This window comes from Lipotes vexillifer, unplaced genomic scaffold (assembly GCF_000442215.2).
Source record: "Lipotes vexillifer unplaced genomic scaffold, Lipotes_vexillifer_v1.1 scaffold629, whole genome shotgun sequence".
In the NCBI taxonomy this organism is placed as follows: Eukaryota; Metazoa; Chordata; class Mammalia; order Artiodactyla; family Lipotidae; genus Lipotes; species Lipotes vexillifer.
Window position 1 is genome coordinate 2,001,507 of NW_006774188.1, and position 22,192 is coordinate 2,023,698.

At 40.0% G+C, this 22,192-nt stretch overlaps 1 protein-coding gene across 1 annotated transcript in view; it reads right to left on the reverse strand.

Annotated features, from left to right (window-relative positions):
- Positions 1–18,920: 18,920 nt before the first annotated feature.
- FUT8 (fucosyltransferase 8) overlaps positions 18,921–22,192 on the reverse strand; it is a 159,639-nt gene continuing 156,367 nt past the window's right edge. Inside the window, exon 9 of the mRNA XM_007449024.1 lies at positions 18,921–19,916. Within this exon, the coding sequence (XP_007449086.1) occupies positions 19,599–19,916 (318 nt within the window). The 3' untranslated portion in view covers positions 18,921–19,598. The remainder of the gene's footprint in view (positions 19,917–22,192) is intronic.

Consider the following 22,192-nt stretch of genomic DNA (forward strand, 5'->3'; position numbering starts at 1 on the left):
AGGAATGGTGGGACTGAGAGGCTCAAGACGTGAAGAAGGGCTCAAAGGTTTGGAGACTCAAAGGGCGCTTCCAAAGCAAGGGTTTCTTCTCTATTTCAAGAGTAGAATAATTCTCTAAATGCAATCTTACATGAAGCAGATAAAGTGGAACTGCTGTGACAGAAGTGAGCTGGGGGTTTTAGAAACCCGCTCATTTAACCTTCTCTGTATCTTCTCTCATCTTCTCAGGTGACTCCTGAAGCCTCTCCGTGGAATGCACTTTGAAACCCCTGTCCTAGGTAGAGCACTGGCAAAAGCTTGATGGTGCCCCCTCCTCAGCTCTGCTGGCTGTTGAAGATTGGCAGCATCTGCAGCAAGCAAATGAGGTCAGGAAGCAAGGGAGTCATCAATTACTACTGTCATTTGGAGGTTAATGACTATTTACATGATTCTCTGCCTTACCATGTGCTCTGAATAGCCTACAACAGAGACATAGGCTCTGGGGTGGGATCAAGGAGAGAGAGGGTCACAAAGGGTGGGCCAGGTGGGGCTGTGGGCAAGTGGGACTTGTGAGTGGAGGAGATGACAGATATTTGCTCCTTGTGGCAAATACAGGAGAGGTCAAGGTTGAGAGGAGGTGGAAAAGAATTAAATCAGAGAGCCATTCAGAATGAATGAAACCCTCACGCTTGGTTTTATCGCAGATGATCAAGGACACCATCATTAAATTCTGATCAAAAGGACGCCAATTACAAGGGCAGGGGCAGAGCAGATTTTGGTTCCTTTCTGTTCTGTGTACTCTTCCCCAGAATGGGGGCCCAGCACTGCTTCTATAGGTGATACATCATGCTGCCTAGAAATTACTTCATGCCACTATGCATTTCCCATGGGGAAGTCTGAAATATTTAGGCAGTATTACAGGCTGGTGCAGAGACAGAGCTTGAGAGCCAGAGGTGAATCTGAGTCTAGGCTTTGTCACTTATAATTTGTTTGACTTGGGCAAGTTACTTATTCTTTCAGTTCCCTCCCTCTGCAAAATGGGAAGAATACTAGTTTCTCTCTCATAGGGTTGTTGTAGGAATAAAGGAGTTAATACATACAAAGCACTTAAAACAATACCTGGCATATAGTGGTTACTCAATAAACATTAGTTATTATCATCAAAGCTAAAAGGCCAAGTAACTACTAAGAGCCTCCTCTCATGTCAAAAATAGCTGGGGTCAAAACCTGGTTTGCCACATTAAGGGCAATTCAGAACTGTATTTTTTTTTTTAAACATGATAAAGGCTTATCTCTCAGTCACATCCAAGTCTACTGCAGGTTCATCAGCAGAGTGTGGCAGGTGGTTTTGTTCCGTGAAGTAATTCAGAGGTCCAGGCTCATCCACCTAGGCTCCATCACTGCTTAGGAGTTGGGTTTTTTTACTAATTGCATGCAGCTTGGAGGCAAGGGATGGAAGAAAGCTTAGAGGATCGTGCAGGCTTAGACTCACACTTGGAAGAGCCTTACATTCTACTGGCCAGAACCTACGTCACATGGCCTGACTACAAAGTGCAGTCTAGCTACGTGCCTTGGAAAAAGATGAGAATGTTAGGAGAGCATTGGGCCAGTCTTTGCTGCATCTTTCAACATTTTTTTATACTTAATTCAGATATGCATAAAAAGTTTTCATATGGAAAATACTGAAAAAAACTAGAGAGACTAGTGTAACAAACCCCCATGACCTATCACTCAGCTTAAACAGTTTTCATCTCATGGCCAATCTTGTTTCATCTATACTCCCACCCAATTCTCCCTTCCTCTTGTATTACTTTAAAGCAAATCCATGATAGTGCATCATTAAATCTATAATAATTTCAGCACAGTACATTTTCAAGCACTTACTATGTGCCAGTCACTGTGTATGCACTAGGAATACAATGATGAATAAGATACAATTTTTGCCTTTAAGGAGCTGCAGCTGAGTGAGGAGCTTCTTGACTAAAGCTTATTGAGATAAGCTAGACTGAATCACAATGAGAAGAGAAAACAGAACTCTCTAACTTGGGAGGATATATCCTCCAAAAAAATCACCCTTGAAACAGGCAAAGTGACCACAATAATTAATAAACTTATTTCCCCTGATCTCCCTGCCTCACCAGTGGTTTTCCATAAGCATCTTCCCTCTTCCTTGAGAAGCTGCTCCTCCGAGAGCCACTGTAGCGTAGGAGCTCTGTAAATCACAGGGCATGAGCTCACCTGTTGGTAGAGGAGTCTGATAATGGAGTGGCTGCTGAGAGAGGCTAAAAGAGGCCCTTTCTGGCCAAGTAAGCTCCTGGGGCTCCCACTAAGCAATGACTTCAGGCTTTAACTCTGTCTTTTCTTGGAGGTGGGAAGGATAAGTGGCCTCCAGGGGTTAAGAGGCAGAATCTTAATCAAAAAGAAACTGAGTGTTGACAGCTCTGCTGGCTCCAAGCTCTCTCTGACTGGAGCTCAGGACACCTTCATGGGTCACTAACCTTGCCCCAGATGTCCTGCCCTAGAGCATCGCCTGCACTTCAGTCACTCAGCATGCCAGGCCAAGCCAGGAAGAAAACACCACCCGTATCTTCCACCTCCTTCAGGGCCCCCACCGTGCAGAAGGCTGGAGTAGGAAATTCAAATGCAAGTAGGCTTGGAAATTAGACAAACCATCATTAGGTAAAACATACACGCATATCAAACTTCATATTAAAAAAATGTTTCCCGGGCTTCCCTGGTGGCGCAGTGGTTGAGAGTCCGCCTGCCGATGCAGGGGACATGGGTTCGTGCTCAGGTCCGCGAGGATCCCACGTGCCGCGGAGCGGCTGGGCCCGTGAGCCATGGCCACTGAGCCTGCGCGTCCGGAGCCTGTGCTCTGCAACGGGAGAGGCCAGAACAGTGAGAGGCCCGTGTACCGCAATTAAAAAAAAAAAAAAAGTTTCCATATATAAAATTCCAGCATCAACTTCAGCCACAGAATATTCATCTGCATGAGACTGTGAAGCAAACCTGGGAAAACTGTTTCTGCTCAGAGGTGAAGCACAGAAGGCAAACAGAGTCACATCTAGAGTTATTCCTGCGTGGAGGGGCTAGGTGATAGCTCAAATAGCCTTTTATTATAATCCAGCATCTGAGCACAGCAGGCTGAGCTGGGAACAGACACTCTGCTAGGACTCACCTTCCACAGGAAGCAGGCGAGCAGAGGCCCAAAGTGAGAGTGAGCCCAAGCAGGCATCTCCAGAGCACAGGGTCAGTCTGTTGCCTATCACCTCACAGAATCTTCACCTGTCTCACTTGCCCATCTATTTTCTCCTGTTTTGGAAATGGGTAGAGAGTGAACAGAAACAAGTATGGAATGCTAGTTGTAAAACTGTCGGAGAGAACCGGGTAGGGGAACAAGGTTAATTGAAGACCACGGTTAATAATGTTTCCCCTTAGTGTGAGCCTGGACAATCAAACTTCAAATAATCAAATGTGCTAAGGATAAATGGGGCCTGGGTCACGTAGTTTGGCTCTTCACGGCAGAAGGGCAACATTACACAGAGGCTAGAAGAACAGGCTGAAGAGTCACAGTCCTGGATTCAAGTCTCGGTTCTGCTCAGCCACCATCAGCCATTTGCTTTGTAAATAATTTATCTCAGAGCTTGCCAAACAGGTTGTAGATGCACCACAAATGCTGTCAATCGCAAATTTTCATATAATTATAAAATACTTAAAGCAATTTTTTTAACTATTCAACATTTTATAACAGTTGAAGTTATACTTGAACACTATTTGTATGGCTCCTTGTGAGATATCTTGAATACAGTAATTGTTATTTTGCTGCATATTACTTTATACCTAGTACCCACTGCCAGAGAGCAATGTATACCTTTCCCGATCCTCCACTGAATAGCTTTGTCAAATTTTTTTTTTTTTTTTTTTTTTTTTTTTTTTTTTGCGGTACGCGGGCCTCTCAGTGTTGTGGCCTCTCCCGTTGCGGAGCACAGGCTCCGGACGCGCAGGCTCAGCGGCCATGGCTCACGGGCCCAGCCGCTCCGCGGCATGTGGGATCCTCCCGGACCGGGGCACGAACCCGTGTCCCCTGCATCGGCAGGCGGACTCTCAACCACTGCGCCACCAGGGAAGCCCGGGAAAAATTTTTAATATAGATGTAGTGAATTTTTTACCTAGCCCCATATAGATGCTCCAAATCCCCTCAAATTTACCCCAGAATACCAAATATTTTTCTGTGTGCCATCTCGTGAAAAAGACTGGAAAGCAGTGATTTAATCTCTGAATAAATTTCCTCACATGAAAAATGGGAATAATAATAGTACATATAGGGTACTGTGAGGATGAAATAAAATATATAAAACACTTAGAATAGTGTCTGGAACACAGTAAATGAATAATAAATGCCAGTTATTATTTTTCCTTATCTTTAGAGATGGGGATAATAATACCATCTGCACATGGCTGACGTGAATATTACGCATGTGAGATAAAGCATGTTAAGGGTTCAGTACACTGTCTGGCACATAGTAGGAGGTCAGTAAACGCAAGGTCAGTAAGTTACTCGTGCTCTAATTATTCAAATGTACATAACTTTTTATGTTAAACTGTAACTTTCCAGGGCAGTTCATAGGTGTACAACTTTCTGGTTAGCCTGTAAGCTCTTTAAACTGATTTCATTCTCTTCAGGACCTACTACAGTCCTAGAACCATAGAAGCTGACCAAAACATGACTGGAGATTGATTCTGCAGAGCTGTAAGCCTTTACAAAGCAATTTTATGTCTACTCTTCTTACTTAATTTCTCAAAGAAACAACTAAGAGCTATCTATATTTTAAAGGTAAGAAAACTGAGGTCGAGACAAATTATGCAGCTTGCCTAAGATATCAGCAGGTTAGTTTCTGAGCTACAAGCAGAACCCAGGTCTGTTGACTCCAAGTAGAGTGTCCTTTTTACCAGATCCCATTACTGCACTGGGACTGCTGTATACAGCTGTACAGGGGAGTGCAATATTGTAGACACTGCAGATTTGTATACTTAAGTAATTTTCCTGGCAGATAGCAGTAAGAGTTTTGTTATACTAATAAGTATATTACAATAATTGCCTAAAGGATTACCTTGATCAAAATTTCCACAATTAGGCACCTTATAGATTAGTGGAGGGCCTAATGTACTACTACCACAACTAGATTTTCCTCTGATGATTCAAACAATATCTTAGGATATTAAGCCCTTTGGATTAACAATTTGAACCTAAAAGATACTTAGAGCCGGGGTCAACAAACTTTTTTCTATAAAAGTTCAGACAGTAAATATTTTAGGCCTTGGGGGCCACACAATCAGTCTTTGTCACAACTACTAAACTTTGTTGTTGTAGCCTTTGAAAGCAGCCATAAACAATATGTAAATGAACACGCAGGTCTGTGTTACAATAAAACTCTGCTTAACAAAAAAAGGGCCTTAGGCTATAGCTTGCCAATTACTGACTTACTCTGGCTATTTGAATTATCAGTGAGAATTTCTTGAGAGAGCATTACCTCAGTTAGATCAAACTTGTTGATCCTCGACAGGTGTGAAGCCAGAATCTGAAACTAGAGCCATCTGATTTCAAACCCCTTCTTCTGTAACTTGGGCACATGTATGTTCTCATTCTTGGTGTGGTGACCCGCCAGTATGCAGTGATCAATTGTGAGGTATGTTTGCAAACAATTTCCAGTGTTTATGGATATCACTTTAAAAATAATGGAATAGGTCAGAAGGGACTCACACTTGTTTTGAATTCTTGAATGGAAAGAACAATCAGATCTAGTCCAGAGTGGGATGTCACTGCCACTCTTGGCTTCTAAGGAAACTCTGACTCCTCAGTTCTTTTGGCCTTTGTCTCTACAAATTCCTCTTCCCTCGGCTTTGATGAAAATAAAGCTGTGTTCTGTGAAAGAAGCTTTAGAAGGAAACAAAGGTAGGAAAGAAAACAAACAAAAGAGGAGTTTCCAAATTTAAACAGGTAGATTTACAAAGCCTGTTACGTTATGTAATGTAAGAAATTAAGTTTCTTGATTGTAACTGAGATAAAGAAAAAGACCCAGTCAGCTGGTCTAGCAAACAGATAGGGCCTTGTTCCTCTTTGTTACCAGGTTAAGCTGTCTAGGCTTCTAACCCAGGCAGCTACAGGTTGGCACCACTTATTTCCTGGATGGAATTTCAGTCTCTACAATGTGACCATAAATCCATGACCATTTTAGAAACTTAGGGCCGGAAGGAACTTGGAGGCTAACTAACCCCTGCTGCACGCTTGAGGTTCCCTTTGGCATCCAATTCTGCTTGGACATCCCTTCAAGGACAGGGAACTGTCATCTAAATTAGCTTGTGTCATGATCACCAACACTATTAGGAAGTTCTTTCGTGCGCTGAGTTAAACTTACTCTAATTGTTGCTGCTTCTGCACACTGTAGTCACATAAAACAACGCTACCTGCTTCTTCACATAGCAGCCTCACCAATACCTAAAGATGTTACCATGGAGTACCAAGCACAGGATTCAAGATGAGATTCAAGAATCCAATACTTTCCGTCTGGAGACTTCTGTTTTTGAGGGGTAGGGTAGAATGGGAGGGGGTGTCATAGCACTCTATTGGCAATACTGAGTTTATGGGCAACTAAATTCTCTAAGTCTTTACTTACATCTCCAACAGGCTGAACTGAGACACAACTGACCTTCTGAATCTAAGAATAAACTACGTTTGTAAGCTGTACAGTATGTTAAGTGCTCTGGTATTCATTATCCAGTGCAGCGATTCAAAGCCCTGAGTATATGCTAGATTTACCCTTTCATTTCAATTTTTAAGCAACTTTTAGGGACCCTAATTCTCTCCAACAATATAATTTACTATTATCTCAGCTTTTAGTCACTAAAACTTTTGATTAACAATGCAAAAAGAATAGTGATAACGGCCCCCACTTGTTGAGCTTTGTGCCAGGCACTGGGATAAGAGATTTTCATATGTTAATTATTTAACACTCACAAAAACCTTATGAAGTAGTTATGTACTAGTATTATTTTCATTTAATTGATGGTTTAGTGAAGGTACAGAAAAGTTACTTGCTCAAGGTCACAGTGCCAATAGGTAGAGGACCCAGGATTTGAACCCAAGTAGACTGACAAGAGAACTCATCCTTTTAACTACTATATCATATGGTTCCCATCACTGTCCTTTTTCAAAGCATTAATAAACTATGTGAACAAGTCGGGATAGAGCTCTATGGCAAACCAGCAGAGACTTGAGTTAATCAAACCTTTTGAATGAACAGCTGATTCTTAATACAACTACCTATGCTCATGCAGCCTCAGCTGCTCTATCTTATCCACAATAACAGTTACTGTCAGGCTGAAATCCTAGAGACAGTGTGCAGAGACACAGTGATCCATGAGTGGTTAAAAGCCAGGCAGTCTGCATTTGTATCCTGGCTCTATCACCCTCGAACTTTATCACCACAGGCAAATTACTTAAGACTTCTGAACTTCAGTTTCCCAGTCAATAAAATGATAGTACTAGCCTTATTATTATGGTGATTATAAATTAACTCAGGTAAAGTATTTAGAAAAATTCCAGGTACGTAGAAAGTGCTCAATAAATGTTAGCTATTACTGTAATGCTCTTTACTCCAAAGCCAGAAATACGATTAGTCTGGTATGTCTGGTTCTTACACAGTTACTACAGTTAACTTTTTAATAATCTAGTCTAAAACCTTACTTATAACTTACCAAATTTATCAGTCTACAGGTTGGTACTCTATCTTCTTATTTTTAAAAATAGAAAGATCTGCTCATTTTCAATCATTCAGCACCTCCTAGTTCACCATGCTTTCTTAAAGACTACCAAGAATCCTGATCTCTCTCTATGCTGAGAACCACAGACTTGAAGTATACTCTGATATCTTGACATTTGGATGTAATGGAGAAAAACAGCAGGAACTCCCTAAGGTGGCATCTCAGTTTATGGCCTGTAGAGTCATCACCAGTCTGTGAACCTGACTGTAAGAAATCAAGATTGGTGGTCAGGACAGTTGAAAAAGAGCCACTTTCGATCCTCAAGGCCAAGTCTGAGAGGGGCCCAGGATATGAGCTATCACAGCACAGCTGTCATTCAGCACATTAAGTTACTTCTGAGCCCAGGATGAGAGCCAGCTGAGTAGACACTGCCCAAGAATTGGGACATATGCAGCACATGAACCTGAAACACTGCACAGCTGTTACCCATCTTACCAATCCTTTCCAGAGACAGAATCTTGAAGTTAGAGAACTTTCTAGATCTAGTCCAACGGTTGTAAACTAATGGACCATGGACCAAAAGTAGCCACAGATTTCTTATTTGCCCTGCTTAGTGTCTTATATATTTTTTGAATTAGCTGCCAGTATTAAAAAATTCGAAAATTTGCATATAAATAGATTTGGCTCATCTTGAAAAACAAAGATCTGGCCACATTATGTCCTTAGCACAATAATCAGCTGAGCCTGAGTAGTAGCTACCCAGTTTAGACATGTGGAACCCAAACAGACAACAACATTTGCAAACTGATTAAATCTAAACAATCCATTTCACAGGTGAAGAAAATTGAGCTCTAAAATGATCTGACCTGTCCACATTAAATGGCAGAGTCAAAACTGAAGGCCCGGTGTTCTCAACCCCAGTTCCATGATTTTCAGTAAGTACTGTTGATCTTTCTTCTAGGGAATGTGAGGTACAGGGCCTTACCGGCTTGTAGGAACGATGACAAGGAGAAACAAAACAGAACTGTGTCTTCTGCCTTTGCATCCACTACCCTTCATTTCCTATGCTGGGCCAGAAAATTCTTAGGGGCTGCGATCCACTAGGGAAGTTAAGTCTAGCCAGAAACTCCAAGTCCCAGCATTCCTCAGACTGCTGACTACACCCACAGTTCAAACTATTTGTGCTCTCTGTACAAAGCACTGCACATTCCCAGCCTCCACCAGATGCTCTCACGCCCAGCTGGGTTATGAACAAACATGCTGCTTTCCCTTTGTTAATGACCTTTTCTCTACCCACACAGGTAGTTAGGGAACAATGGCCTCCACGGGACACTGATGCTGGAGGAGAGGTTAGTTACAGATGATAGGAGGTCAGTAGGAGCTCTGAACTCTCTTCCTGGCTCTCTTCCCAAAACACCAAATGGCTATGCCATGGCCTTCAATACATCGCTTTTAAAAAAAAGTGCAGGTTCTGTCCTGATTGACAAAGGATGCCCTAGCCACATTCCCCTTGAGAATAAAGACACTGATTTGTGAGAATCTTTGAAATCTTTAGCTTAAAAGGACCTGAATACACAGTATCAGAGCATCATTATACCTCAGAGACAGGATTATATTACCTAAAACTGTCCAAGGGGATATCTAGTTTCCTTTCTATCTTGGAGATGACAATGACAAAACTATAGTCTGTGTAAGTAATTAGGATAGGAACTGCAGGAGGAATGGAATAGTTAACAAAGGAACCATTCACAAGAGATCATTTTCTGTAGAAATACAAAATCAAGATTGTCTTATTTAAGAATGAGGAGAGAGTGAAGCCACCATTAAAATCCAGAAGGAGGGGTTTCAGACAGCTTCCAGGTTGGTGAAGCAGAATGCCTCCATGTGCCACTGTGCTGGGCTCCAAACTCCAAGAGGACTGAAGTTTCTTTGCTCTCGACCTCACCCTATGAATCTCTTCATCTGGCTGTTGGTTCCTGTGCTTTAATACCCTTGGTAATAAACCACTCATCTGCTGTGTGGTGGACAGGGTCTTGGTACTCCAGCCTGGTGTCAGGTCTGAGCCTCTGAAGTGGGAGAGGCGAGTTCAGGACACTGGACCACCAGAGACTTCCATGCCCCATGTAATATCAATCGGCAAGAGCTCTCCCAGAGATCTCCATCTCAATGCTAAGACCCAGCTCCACCCAACGGCCAGCAAGTTCCAGTGCTGGATGTTCCATGCCAAACAACTAGCAAGATAGGAACACAACCCCACCCATTAGCAGAGAGGCTGCCTAAAATCAAACTAAGTTCACAGACACCCCAAAACACAACACTGGACGCAGCCCTGCCAACAAGAAAGACAAGATCCAGCCCCACACACCAGAACACAGGCACCAGTCCCCTCCACAAGGAAGCCTACACAAGCCACTGAACCAACCTTACCCACTGGGGGCAGACATCAAAAACAATGGGAACTACGAACCTGCAGCCTGCGAAAAGGAGACCCCAAACACAGTAAGTTAAGCAAAATGGGAAGACAGAGAAATATGCAGCAGATGAAGGAGCAAGGTATAAACCCAACGGGACCAAACAAATGAAGAGAAAGTAGGCAGTCTACCTGAAAAAGAATTCAGAGTGATGATAGCAAAGATGACCCAAATACTTGGAAATAGAATGGAGAAAATACAAGAAACGTTTAACGAGGACCTAGAAGAACTAAAAAACAAACAAAAAATGATGAACAACACAATAAATAAAATTAAAAATTCTCTAGAAGGAATCAGTAGCAGAATAACTGAGGCAGAAGAACAGATAAGTGACCTGGAAGATAAAATAGTGGAAATAACTACCGCAAAGCAGAAAAAAGAAAAAAGAATGAAAAGAATTGAGGACAGTCTCAGAGATCTCTGGGACAACAGTAAACACACCAACATTCGAATTATAGGCGTTCCAGAAGAAGAAGAGATAAATAAAGGGACTGAGAAAATATTTGAAGAGATTATAATTGAAAACGTCCCTAACATGGGAAAGGAAATGGTCAATCCAAGGAGAAACACGCCAAGACACATATTAATCAAACTATCAAAACTTAAATACAAAGAAAAAATATTAAAAGCAGCAAGGGAAAATCAACAAATAACATACAAGGGAATCCCCGTAAGGTTAACAGCTGATTTTTCAGCAGAAACTCTGCAAGCCAGAAGGGAGTGGCAGGACATATATAAAGTGATGAAAGGGAAAAGCCTACAACCAAGATTACTCTACTCAGCAAGGATCTCATTCAGATTCAACAGAGAAATCAAAAGCTTTACAGGCAAGCAAAAGTTGAGAGAATTCAGCACCACCAAACCAGCTTTACAACAAATGCTAAAGGAACTTCTCTAGGCAGGAAACACAAGTGAAGGAAAGGACCTACAAAAAAAACCCCCACAACAATTAAGAAAATGGCAATAGGAACATACATATCGATAATTACCTTAAATGTAAATGGATTAAATGTTCCAGCCAAAAGACACAGACTGGCTGAATGGATACAAAAACAAGGCCCGTATATATGCTGTCTACAAGAGACCCACTTCAGACCTAGGGACACATACAGACTGAAAGTGAGGGAATGGAAAAAGATATTCCACGCAAATGGAAATCAAAAGAAAGCGGGAGTAGCAATTCTCATATCAGACAAAATAGACTTTAAAATAAAGACTATTACAAGAGACAAAGAAGGACACTGCATAATGATCAAGGGATCAATCCAAGAAGAAGATATAACAACTGTAAATATTTATGCACCCAACATAGGAGCACCTCAATACATAAGGCAAATACTAACAGCCATAAAAGGGGAAATCGACAGTAACACAGTCATAGTAGGGGATTTTAACACCCCACTTTCACCAATGGACAGATCATCCAAAATGAAAATAAATAAGGAAACATAAGCTTTAAATGACACATTAAACAAGATGGACTTAATTGATATTTATAAGACATTCCATCCAAAAACAAAAGAATACACTTTCTTCTCAAATGCTCATGGAACACTCTCCAGGATAGATCATATCTTGGGTCACAAATCAAGCCTTGGTAAATCTAAGAAAATTGAAGTTGTATCAAGTATCTTTTCCGACCAGAACGTTATGAGACTAGATATCAATTACAGAAAAAAAACTGTAAAAAAATACAAAGACAGGGAGGCTAAAAAATATGCTACTAAATAACCAAGAGATCACTGAAGAAATCAAGGAGGAAATCAAAAAATGCCTAGAAACAAATGACAATGAAAACACGACAACCCAAAACCTATGGGATGCAGCAAAAGCAGTTCTAAGAGGGAAGTTTATAGTGATACAATCCTGCCTCAAGAAACAAGAAACATCTCAAATAAACAAACAAACAAAAAAAATCAGAAATAAATAAAGGAAACAACAGTAAAGATCAGTACAACTAAAAGCTGGTTCTTTGAGAAGATAAACAAAATTGATAAACCTTCATCCAGAATCATCAAGAAAAAAAGGGAGAAGACTCAAGTCAACAGAATTAGAAATGAAAAAGAAGTAACAACTGACCCTGCAGAAATACAAAGGATCATGAGGGATTACTACAAGCAACTATATGCCAATAAAATGGACAACCTGGAAGAAATGGACAAATTCTTAGAAAAGCACAACCTTCTGAGACTGAACCAGGAAGAAATAGAAAATATAAACAGACCAATCACAAGCACTGAAATTGAAACTGTGATTAAAAATCTCCCAAGAAATAAAAGCCCAGGACCAGATGGCTTCACAGGCGAATTCTATCAAACATTTAGAGAAGAGCTAACACCTACCCTTCTCAAACTCTTCCAAAATATAGCAGAGGGAGGAACACTCCCAAACTCATTCTATGAGGCCACCATCACAGATACCAAAACCAGACAAAGATGTCACAAAAAAAGAAAACTACAGACAAGTATCACTGATGAACATAGATGCAAAAATCCTCAACAAAATACTAACAAACAAATTTCAACAGCACATTATAAGGTTCGTACACCATGATCAAGTGGGGTTTATCCCAGGAATGGAAGGATTCTTCAATATACGCAAATCAATCATTGTGATACACCATTTTAACAAACTGAAGGATAAAAACCATATGATCATCTCAATAGATGCAGAAAAAGCTTTCGACAAAATTCAACACCCATTTATGATAGAAACTCTCCAGAAAGCAGGCATAGAGGGAACTTATCTCAACATAATAAGGGCCATATATGACAAACCCACAGCCGACATCGTTCTCAATGGTGAAAAACTGAAAGCATTTCCTCTAATATCAGGAACAAGACAAGGATGCCCACTCTCTCATCACTATTATTCAAAGGTGTTTTGGACGTTTTAGCCACAGCAATTAGAGAAGAAAAAGAAATAAAGGAATCCAAATCGGAAAAGAAGAAGTAAAACTGTCACTGTTTGCAGATGACATGAAACTATACATAGAGAATCCTAAAGATGCTGCCAGAAATCTACTAGAGCTATTCAGTGAATTTGGTAAAGTTAGCAGGATATAAAATTAATGCACAGAAATCTCTTGCATTCCTATACACTAATGATGAAAAATCTGAAAGGGAAATTAAGGAAACACTCTCATTTACCATTGCAACAAAAAGAATAAAATACCTAGGAATAAACCTACCTAAGGAGACAAAAGACCTGTATGCAGAAAACTATAAGACACTGATGAAAGAAATTAAAGATGATACCAACCGATGGAGAGATATACAATGTTCTTGATTGGAAGAATCAACATTCTGAAAATGACTATACTACCCAAAGCAATCTACAGATTCAATGCAATCCCTATGAAACTACCAATGGCATTTTTCACAGAATTAGAACAAAAAACTTCACAACTTGTATGGAAACACAAAAGACCCCGAATAGCCAAAGCAATCATGAGAAAGAAAAACAGAGCTGGAGGAATCAGGCTCCCTGACTTTAGACTGTACTACAAAGCTACAGTAATCAAGACAGTATGGTACTGGCACAAAAACAGAAAGATAGGTCAATAGAACAGGACAGAAAGCCCAGAGGTAAACCCATGCACATATGGCCACCTTATCTATATTCAAGAATATACAATGGAGGAAAGACAGCCTTTTCAATAGGTGGTGCTGGGAAAACTGGACAGCTACATGTAAAAGAATGAAATTAGAACACTTCCTAATACCATACACAAACATAAACTCAAAATGGATTAAAGACCTAAATGTAAGGCCAGACAGTATAAAGCTTAGAGGAAAACATAGCAAGAACACTCTTTGACATAAATCACAGCAATATCCTCTCTGACCCACCTCCTAGAGAAATGGAAATAAAAACAAAAATAAACAAATGGGACCTAATGAAACTTAAAAGCTTTTGCACAGAAAAAGAAACCATAAACAAGACAAAAAGGCAACCCTCAGAATGGAGAAAATATCTGCAAACGAAGCAACTGACAAAGGATTAATCTCCAAAATATGCAAGCAGCTCACACAGCTCAATATCAAAAAAATAAACAACCCAATCCAAAAATGGGCAGAAGATCTAAATAGACATTTCTCCAAAGAAGATATACAGATTGCCAACAAACACATGTAAGGATGCTCAGCATCACTAATCATTGGAGAAATGCAAATCAAAACTACAATGAGGTATCACCTCACAGTGGTCAGAATGGCCACCATCAAAAATCTACAAACAATAAATGCTAGAGAGGGTGTGGAGAAAAGGGAACCCTCTTGCACTGTTGGTGGGAATGTAAATTGATACAGCCGCTATGGAGAACAGTATGGAGGTTCCTTAAACAACTAAAAATAGAACTACCATATGACCCAGCAATCCCACTACTGAGCATATACCCTGAGAAAACCATAATTCAAAAAGAGTCATGTACCACAGTTTTCACTGCAGCACTATTTACAATAGCCAGGGCATGGAAGCAACCTAGGTGTCCATCGACAGGTGAATGGGTAAAGAAGATGTGGCACATATATACAATGGAATATTACTCAGCCATAAAAAGAAATGAAATTGAATTATTTTTAGTGAGGTGGATGGACCTAGAGTCTGTCATACAGAGTGAAGTCAGTCAGAAAGCAAAAAAGAAATACCGTATGCTAACACATATATATGGAATCTAAAAAAAATAAAATAAAATGATTCTCATCAACCTAGGGGCAGGACAGGAATAAAGATGCAGACGTAGAGAATGGAGTTGAGGACATGGGGATGGGGACGGGGAAGGGTAAGCTGGGACGAAATGAGAGAGTAGCACTGACATATATACACTACCAAATGTAAAATAGATAGCTAGTGGGAAGCAGCTGCATAGCACAGCGAGATCAGCTTGGTGCTTTGTGACCACATAGAGGGGTGGGATAGGGAGTGTGGGAGGGAGACACAAGAGGGAGGGAATATGGGGATATATGTATACATATAGCTGATTTACTTTGTTATACAGCAGAAACTAAGACAACATTGTAAAGCAATTATACTCCAATAAAGATGTTAAAAAATATGTAATATTAAAAAAAAAAGAATAAGGAAAGGAGAAAGCAGGTGGCAACTGAACTGGACTGCAGATGGCAAGGCTGAACTGCTAAGCAAGTACTCAGAGTCAGAGCTTCTTACTTGTATAAAGAACCAAAAGTGAATGCACTGTCGAGGGGCAAGTGCTCAAACATGCATAGTATCAATGAAAGTTGGAGCCAAAGAGCTTGCCAAGGCCTGCCTCTGCCCTTCCAAGGATCCTGGAACAGCTCCCGCTATGTTTCCAAAAGGGAGACTGCCATCAGGAACCAGTAAGTATAGAGGCAAATTCTCCTTTGTGCTTCCTTCTGGGCATGGCACTTAAAAAATTCCCTAGAGTCTGTATCTGGCATAAATTAGGGTGTTAAAGCCCAGTCCCCAAATTGTCAACCCTTAAGCCACACATCTATTCTATATGAGACTACTGATCCTGGCTATTGCACAGCCTCCCAGGAGCGCAAATGAAAAATCAGGTGGTTGGCTGTGGTCAAAGTGGACATGTCTACTGCACCTTAAGTAAGAGAGATTTACTCTCATTGAGGCAGAGGAGATTCTTCTAGAGGCACCATTTAGACTCCAGTACTTTTCCTGCTTACTGAATATACAGTGATTACAGTCTCTCTAGCTAAAGGATGATGACAATCACTCTATGAGATAGCTTTTTAGATGTGGTTTTTTTCTTTTTTAACTCTCAAGCCCCTCGGAAGCTGAGGCCATTCATGTTCTCAACTTTCTAAAGAGGGAACCCAGGAAACAGGTTAGGCTCTAAATGATGGGAAAAAACTAAAGCTCAGAGAGGGAAGCAACTAGTCTCATTCACCTGGGACACAAAGAAACCCTGGATTAGGGCTGGGAGCCCTTTGACAACAGGCATGAACTCTTTTAAGTTCAGCTCAGCACTAAATCAGACTTGAGTGATAGGACCAGAAAGAACTTTTGTAACTGTTTTGTCATTCGTATGCAGGATGGTGGTATCCACATTCAATGAGCCCAGGCTAATAACTTTGTTTTCTAGGTAAGGCTCTTTCACAAATGGGTCTTGTAACAAGGAAAAGACCCAAATCTTCCTAATCTAGCACTGGTCACACAATTTAAAACCATGTAGAGTTTTACACGCAATTCAAAACCATGTATGTAGGGTTTTAAAGTACCAGGCCCTCATGGCGAAAGTATAACAGTGGTGAAGAAATGTCAGTCCTCCCAACAAGGCAGCCTGTATAGCATGTACTTGATGATTTGCAAAAAAGTGGCTCAGAAAAGCTTTTCAGAAGGAAATGGTCAGCAGTATTCATTAGCCCTTCACACCTGCAGGTTTAACTATTTGGTTAGTTCTTCATTTTTCCTTCCTGCTTAAAGCCACTGGCTGCTTAGCTATTAAGGTCAGAATCTAAACAGAGACCCTTCCCTCCCCCACCATACTTTTTCATTTTAACTCTCTGCTTCAGAGTTTCACTTCCTGTATGACAGGGTTTAAGCACCTACTGAACAGATCTTCCAATGGATAACAATAATCAACTTTTGACAAAATACAAAAAAGCTACCAAAGTCATTGGACACTGAACAAAAAAAGCAGGCAAATTCTGGAAAGAGGCTGAAACTTAGAAGGGAAGGGTACAAGGTGAGTTTCCCATTTTTATGGCTTTTAGGCTAACAGAAAACTGCTGTCTTTCTGGCTGAAGAAACAGAGGACACCACAGAATCAGAGCAACCACAGCTGCTGGAAAGTGAGGATAGAAATCTCAGAAGATGGAAAGGCAAAAAAAGAGAGCTCCAAATTCTGTGTGTAAAATCTACCCAAATCTCTAGCTGACTCCTGAATCATATATGGGTGGGGCAGGCTCCAGCTAAAGATAAAATAATTGGGATTTGCGCTGTTATCCAAGACACAGTTTACAGTTTGAGTTCAATGAAGTTAAACGCCTGCTAACACAGACAAAAAACATCAGCACTCTACAGAGGAATATAACAGAATCCACAACATTAACATTTATAACATGCAGGATACAATCTAAATTTACTCAACATTTGAATAACCAGAAAACTGTGATTCTTTTTCTAGAGAAAAGACAAATAGAGACCAACTTTGAGATGATTCAGATATTAGATTTAGCAGAAAAGGATTTTAAAGCATTTATTATAATGATGTTCAAAAAAGTAAAGGAAAACATGCTTGTAATGAATAAAAACAGGAAATCTCAGCAGAGGAAATAAAAACCCATGGTTACTGATGTTCTGATGACAAGTGAGATGAGAATTAGAAAATAACTCATATTCAAAAGTACCTCTGCTTAGTTGGAGATTTTTGTTTCAAATGACTTATTTGTACCAAAACGAAATTGAAAATTGCTGACTGACACTAGATGGTTAGTTCTGGGAGACCTGAATGGAGAGGTAGAAAGAATATAGGGAAGTTTAGTAGGGATATTTTATATACAGGTATTTTCATTTAGAGATGATGTGAAGGACAGGGCTTTTCTGTCTAGGATTCCTGATATTTAATACCAGGCCTGCTACTGGTTCCTACATGGATCAAATTTTTCTTTCAGAAGGTAAAACAATGCTGTGAAATACTCCTACCAGGCATCTAAAAGAGGCAGGCTACAGAAAAGAGGAAGTGTTCTTATAAGGAGAAAAGTGATGTTCAGAGAGAAAGCAGAGAGAGCATCAAAGTCTTGTCTTCCAAAGTGATTCTGCTGTGGAATTACTAAAAGGAAGTATTTGGAAGAGTTATTCCCAAGTCCATTTTGGGTCTCATACTGGTTCCTTGTGTAGTATGAGATGCATACTTCAGAAACAGAGCCAGGGACCTCCCTCGTGGTGCAGTGGTTAAGAATCCACCTGCCAGTGCAAGGGACATGGGTTCGAGCCCTGGTCTGGGAAGATCCGACATGCCAGGGAGCAACTAAGCCCATGCACCACAACTACTGAGCCTGTGCTCTAGAGCCCTCGAGCCACAACTACTGAGCCTGTGCGCCACAAATACTGAAGCCCGTGCACCTGGAGCCTGTGCTCTGCAACAAGAGAAGCCACCGCAATGAGAAGCCTGTGTACCGCAACAAAGAGTAGCCCCTGCTCGTCGCAAATAGAGACAGCCTGCGCACAGCAATGAAGACCCAATGCTGCCAAAAGTAAAGAAAGAAAGAAAAAAAAAAGGAAACAGAGCCAGCTTTCCAACCCCACAGATTCCTGGTACTCTCAAAAGCAGGACATGATAGGAAAGGGCACAAATCATTTCCTGGATAAAACAACAGGTCTCAACTCAACACAAAAAGTGACAATAGCCACAATAAGAAAGAACAAGCCTGAAATTGTTAGCTTGGAAGTGGAGGGGATAGTTCCTCTGGCACTGAGGAGTATGATTATTTGATTCAATTAAATCACATAAACAATGTCCAAAATAATAAAATAAAATTTCCCTAGGATGGTTCTGAGCAACTCTGTAATGTGCACCAACTAAACTCAGTTTTCAGCGTTAAAATGGACCAATGACTCTCTGAGCTAAGCCACTCAATCTGAAACAGAAAAAAAAAAAAAAAAAGTAAAGCAGAACTTCAGAAGTCTTCTTTTTATCAACATTTTCCACTATAAAGCTGGCCACATCATCATCTAATGATATAAAATTCTAGAAACTTTACAAAATTCCTTTTTAAAATTTATTTTTTGTTATCAAAGAGAATGTCCGGAAACATTGAGTACTAAAGAATCTGTTCATGGTATTGTTTTACAAAAGTTCCTAATGGAGTATGAATATTTTATTTTCTGTTGTATCCTTCACTTATTAATGATGAGGTGGATGAACTGGTACAATTACTCAAAAAAAAAATTCCAGACAAAAACATCCATTCTCATTCTGAATCTGTTGATTGGAGTGAATTCAGTGGTTACAATACCACCACTGGCTAAGAATCAAGCTCCCCACAGGAGGGAGCTATTTGAGTCATCTCATTAGGTCACATAGGTCTCTCAGATATAGGCACCATGTTTGAAGTCTCACACAAAATGTCTGTGTCACTTAAATTACACAATGTGGCAGTGTTTGTTTCATGGGGACATAATCTTGAAAGAACGGGTGAAGTAGAAAACAACCTGTTTGTATGTTATACGTGAGTACATTATCGGACTGTGCATGGTTTTGAGGGCACGGTAGCCCTTGTTAAAGAGGAATTCCACCAATGAAGCATCTGTCAGATCCCAGCTGCTCCTGGCGATGAGGGTGTTGACTCATTTAACCATGAGTTGTTAGGTTGGGGCCTTCGTCATCTACTGTTTGGCTCAAATGGTTTGAACTGAGTTTGGTTGTCGTTCTCATCCATCTAAGCTTTATTTCTCAGCCTCAGGATATGTGGGGTACTTGACTGTTTCTATCTTCTCTCGAACTTTGTAGGAGGGATATAGGCCCGTCCTTCCCAGTTTTCTGTTGACACCTTTAGAATAGCCATCCCAATGATTTCCAGCCACACCAATGATATCTCCAGGTTCCATGGGGATTTCATCTGCAGTTCGAGGTTGGTGAGGATAAATGGCAATCTGGTTGTGGGCATTTTGACCTCCAAAATAGTAGATGTCATCCAAAGAATGGAAGTTTGCAGAGGCATCGGGATGCAGTGTTTGCATGATTTCATAAGCAACTCGGCAGACCTTGGGAAAGTATGAAAAAAAATTGGTTAGTACGTGTAAGATCTCCTTCATAGCAATCCGAAAGCTCTTGGCCAAAGAGACTAGGACTAGACTAGGACCAGGACTGAGAGAGTGGGAAGCAGTGGATTCTAGTCACAGGTTTTCAGTCCATTTGCTCTCAGATGATGGTACAAGTCATTCTTCATTTCTGTGCTTGTATCTTTTTTTTTTAACATAAAAGATAATTACAATTAAGATCTCTCAGAGAAAAAAAGTATGTGTATATACAGTGCAAAGTATTTTATGAATATGAATTCATAAATTTATATTTATTAAAATATAAAATTTTAATTTTAATAAAAATTTATTAAGAGCCACAGAGTGTTCCATGTTGGGCACTAGTGGTACAAAAATGAGTAAGACACAGTCTATGCCCTTGGTGAATTCAAGGTTTAGGATTAGAATCAGGATTATAAACACTTTACACAAATGCTGCTGCTCCCTTTCCTTCATTCAGTGTTAATAAATCACATACTCTTTTCTGCTAATTTGGACTTGGTCTCAGAACTCTTCTCAACCGAAATTCATGTAATTACTGACAATCAACTATTGCCAAATGAGCTAAAATATATGTGCCACTTCTGTTCTAAAGTGTGATGTGTGTGATGTGTAGACAGTAGTATCTAGACTGAAATCAGATGAACTAGCCTTTGGGGACGAGGCATCTACCTGATGCACTTAAGGCTACTTAAAAGATTCCTCTGTCCAAAAAATACCTACCATTCCCACTGTATGGCAGCTGGAATTCCACAATCTGAGCTTCATTCCTTGAGCTTCATACTTGGTGATAAACTATAACTATCTTAACGGACGTATAAGATTTTAAGCAATTAACAAATATATTCATTATAGAGTAAATGGGTTTCAGAAACTTTTCTAACAATAGGTGAAGACCAAAGAGAGAATACTATCATTTTGCTTAGAAAATTCTTCCATTATACACTGTGAACACAGGACTCAACTCAGGTCAATTTTCCTACATCTCCAGTTGTAGTTACCTCCGTTAATGAAGTTTTATTGTCCCTACACCAATACTTTTGCACATATTTAAAATGATACTAATAGTAATTGTTAATCTGCTCAGTGGAGCAATTTAGGATTACCCAGCAGTTCTTTAAAACTTTGGCATTCATCATATCAAAAACTGAATTCTTAAATGTTATGAGCAAATGGAATCTGATTAGGTTAATCATCAACTTAACTCCTTAAAAAGTCTGAATTTTAGGAACCCGAGGGGCGGTTTTCACACACTGTATGTAATTTGTAAATGAAACTAAGTTTAGATAGTATTTTTAATTTTGCAGATAGGGACTAAAATACAAGGAGATCTGCCCAAATTCTAGTGCTAGAATTTCAACTAGACATGGAACCAAGAAAATAACTTTGCTTTCAAATTCTCTGCTTCATCAACAAACTAATTTTATATTGGTACGATTGAGATCACTGGTAGAATACTGAAACTATAACAAAATGAGGCTAAAAAAGATATGGAACTTGAACTTCAAATTCAGCCAAAGGCCCACACAGCACAAGCAAAATCAAGTTAAGCCTTTGGAAAGAAACTAAATAATTAAAACAAAGCAGCTCCAATAATAGCAAAGTACAATAACAATGATAGAGGCATATTTACTGAGTTTTTTCTGTCAGACATTGTTTCTAGGTCTAATTTAATTGTCAGCAGCCCCATAAAATTTTATCATGCTCGTTTTATGGATGTCAAAGGTCAGTTAAGGAATATGCTCAAGGTTACACTACTATTAAGTGGCATATTCAGGTTTTGAACCCAGGCAGTCTGTGTATGCTTGTTAACTGCTAAGCATATTTTTTCTTGCAGATCCTATTCTCCATGTTCACATTTTAATAGCAGAAAGATATAACTTAAGGCCAAGGCTGGCCTTGGGAAAACCTGAGAGTCTTATATTCAGGGCCCCTCCACCCACTTTTCAATTATCCCTACCCAGGGATGCAAGACCTTGTACTGTCCTTTGGATGACCACAATGCCCACCGTGGCAATGAACCCTAATGTGTTTCCTCCTTTCATTAATAAACTTCTCACTCTCATAAAAACAACACTGCCCTCAGTCCCATACCCTTAGGGATGTGCTTTCTTTTGGGGTAACCCTAATAATCAGTTTATGTTTTGGTATCAATAGCTGTTGATGTATTAGGCTGCTGGATAACACATGTACTTTCTTTCTGTTGTTTTTTTTTTTTTTTTTTTTTTTTTTTTTTTGGT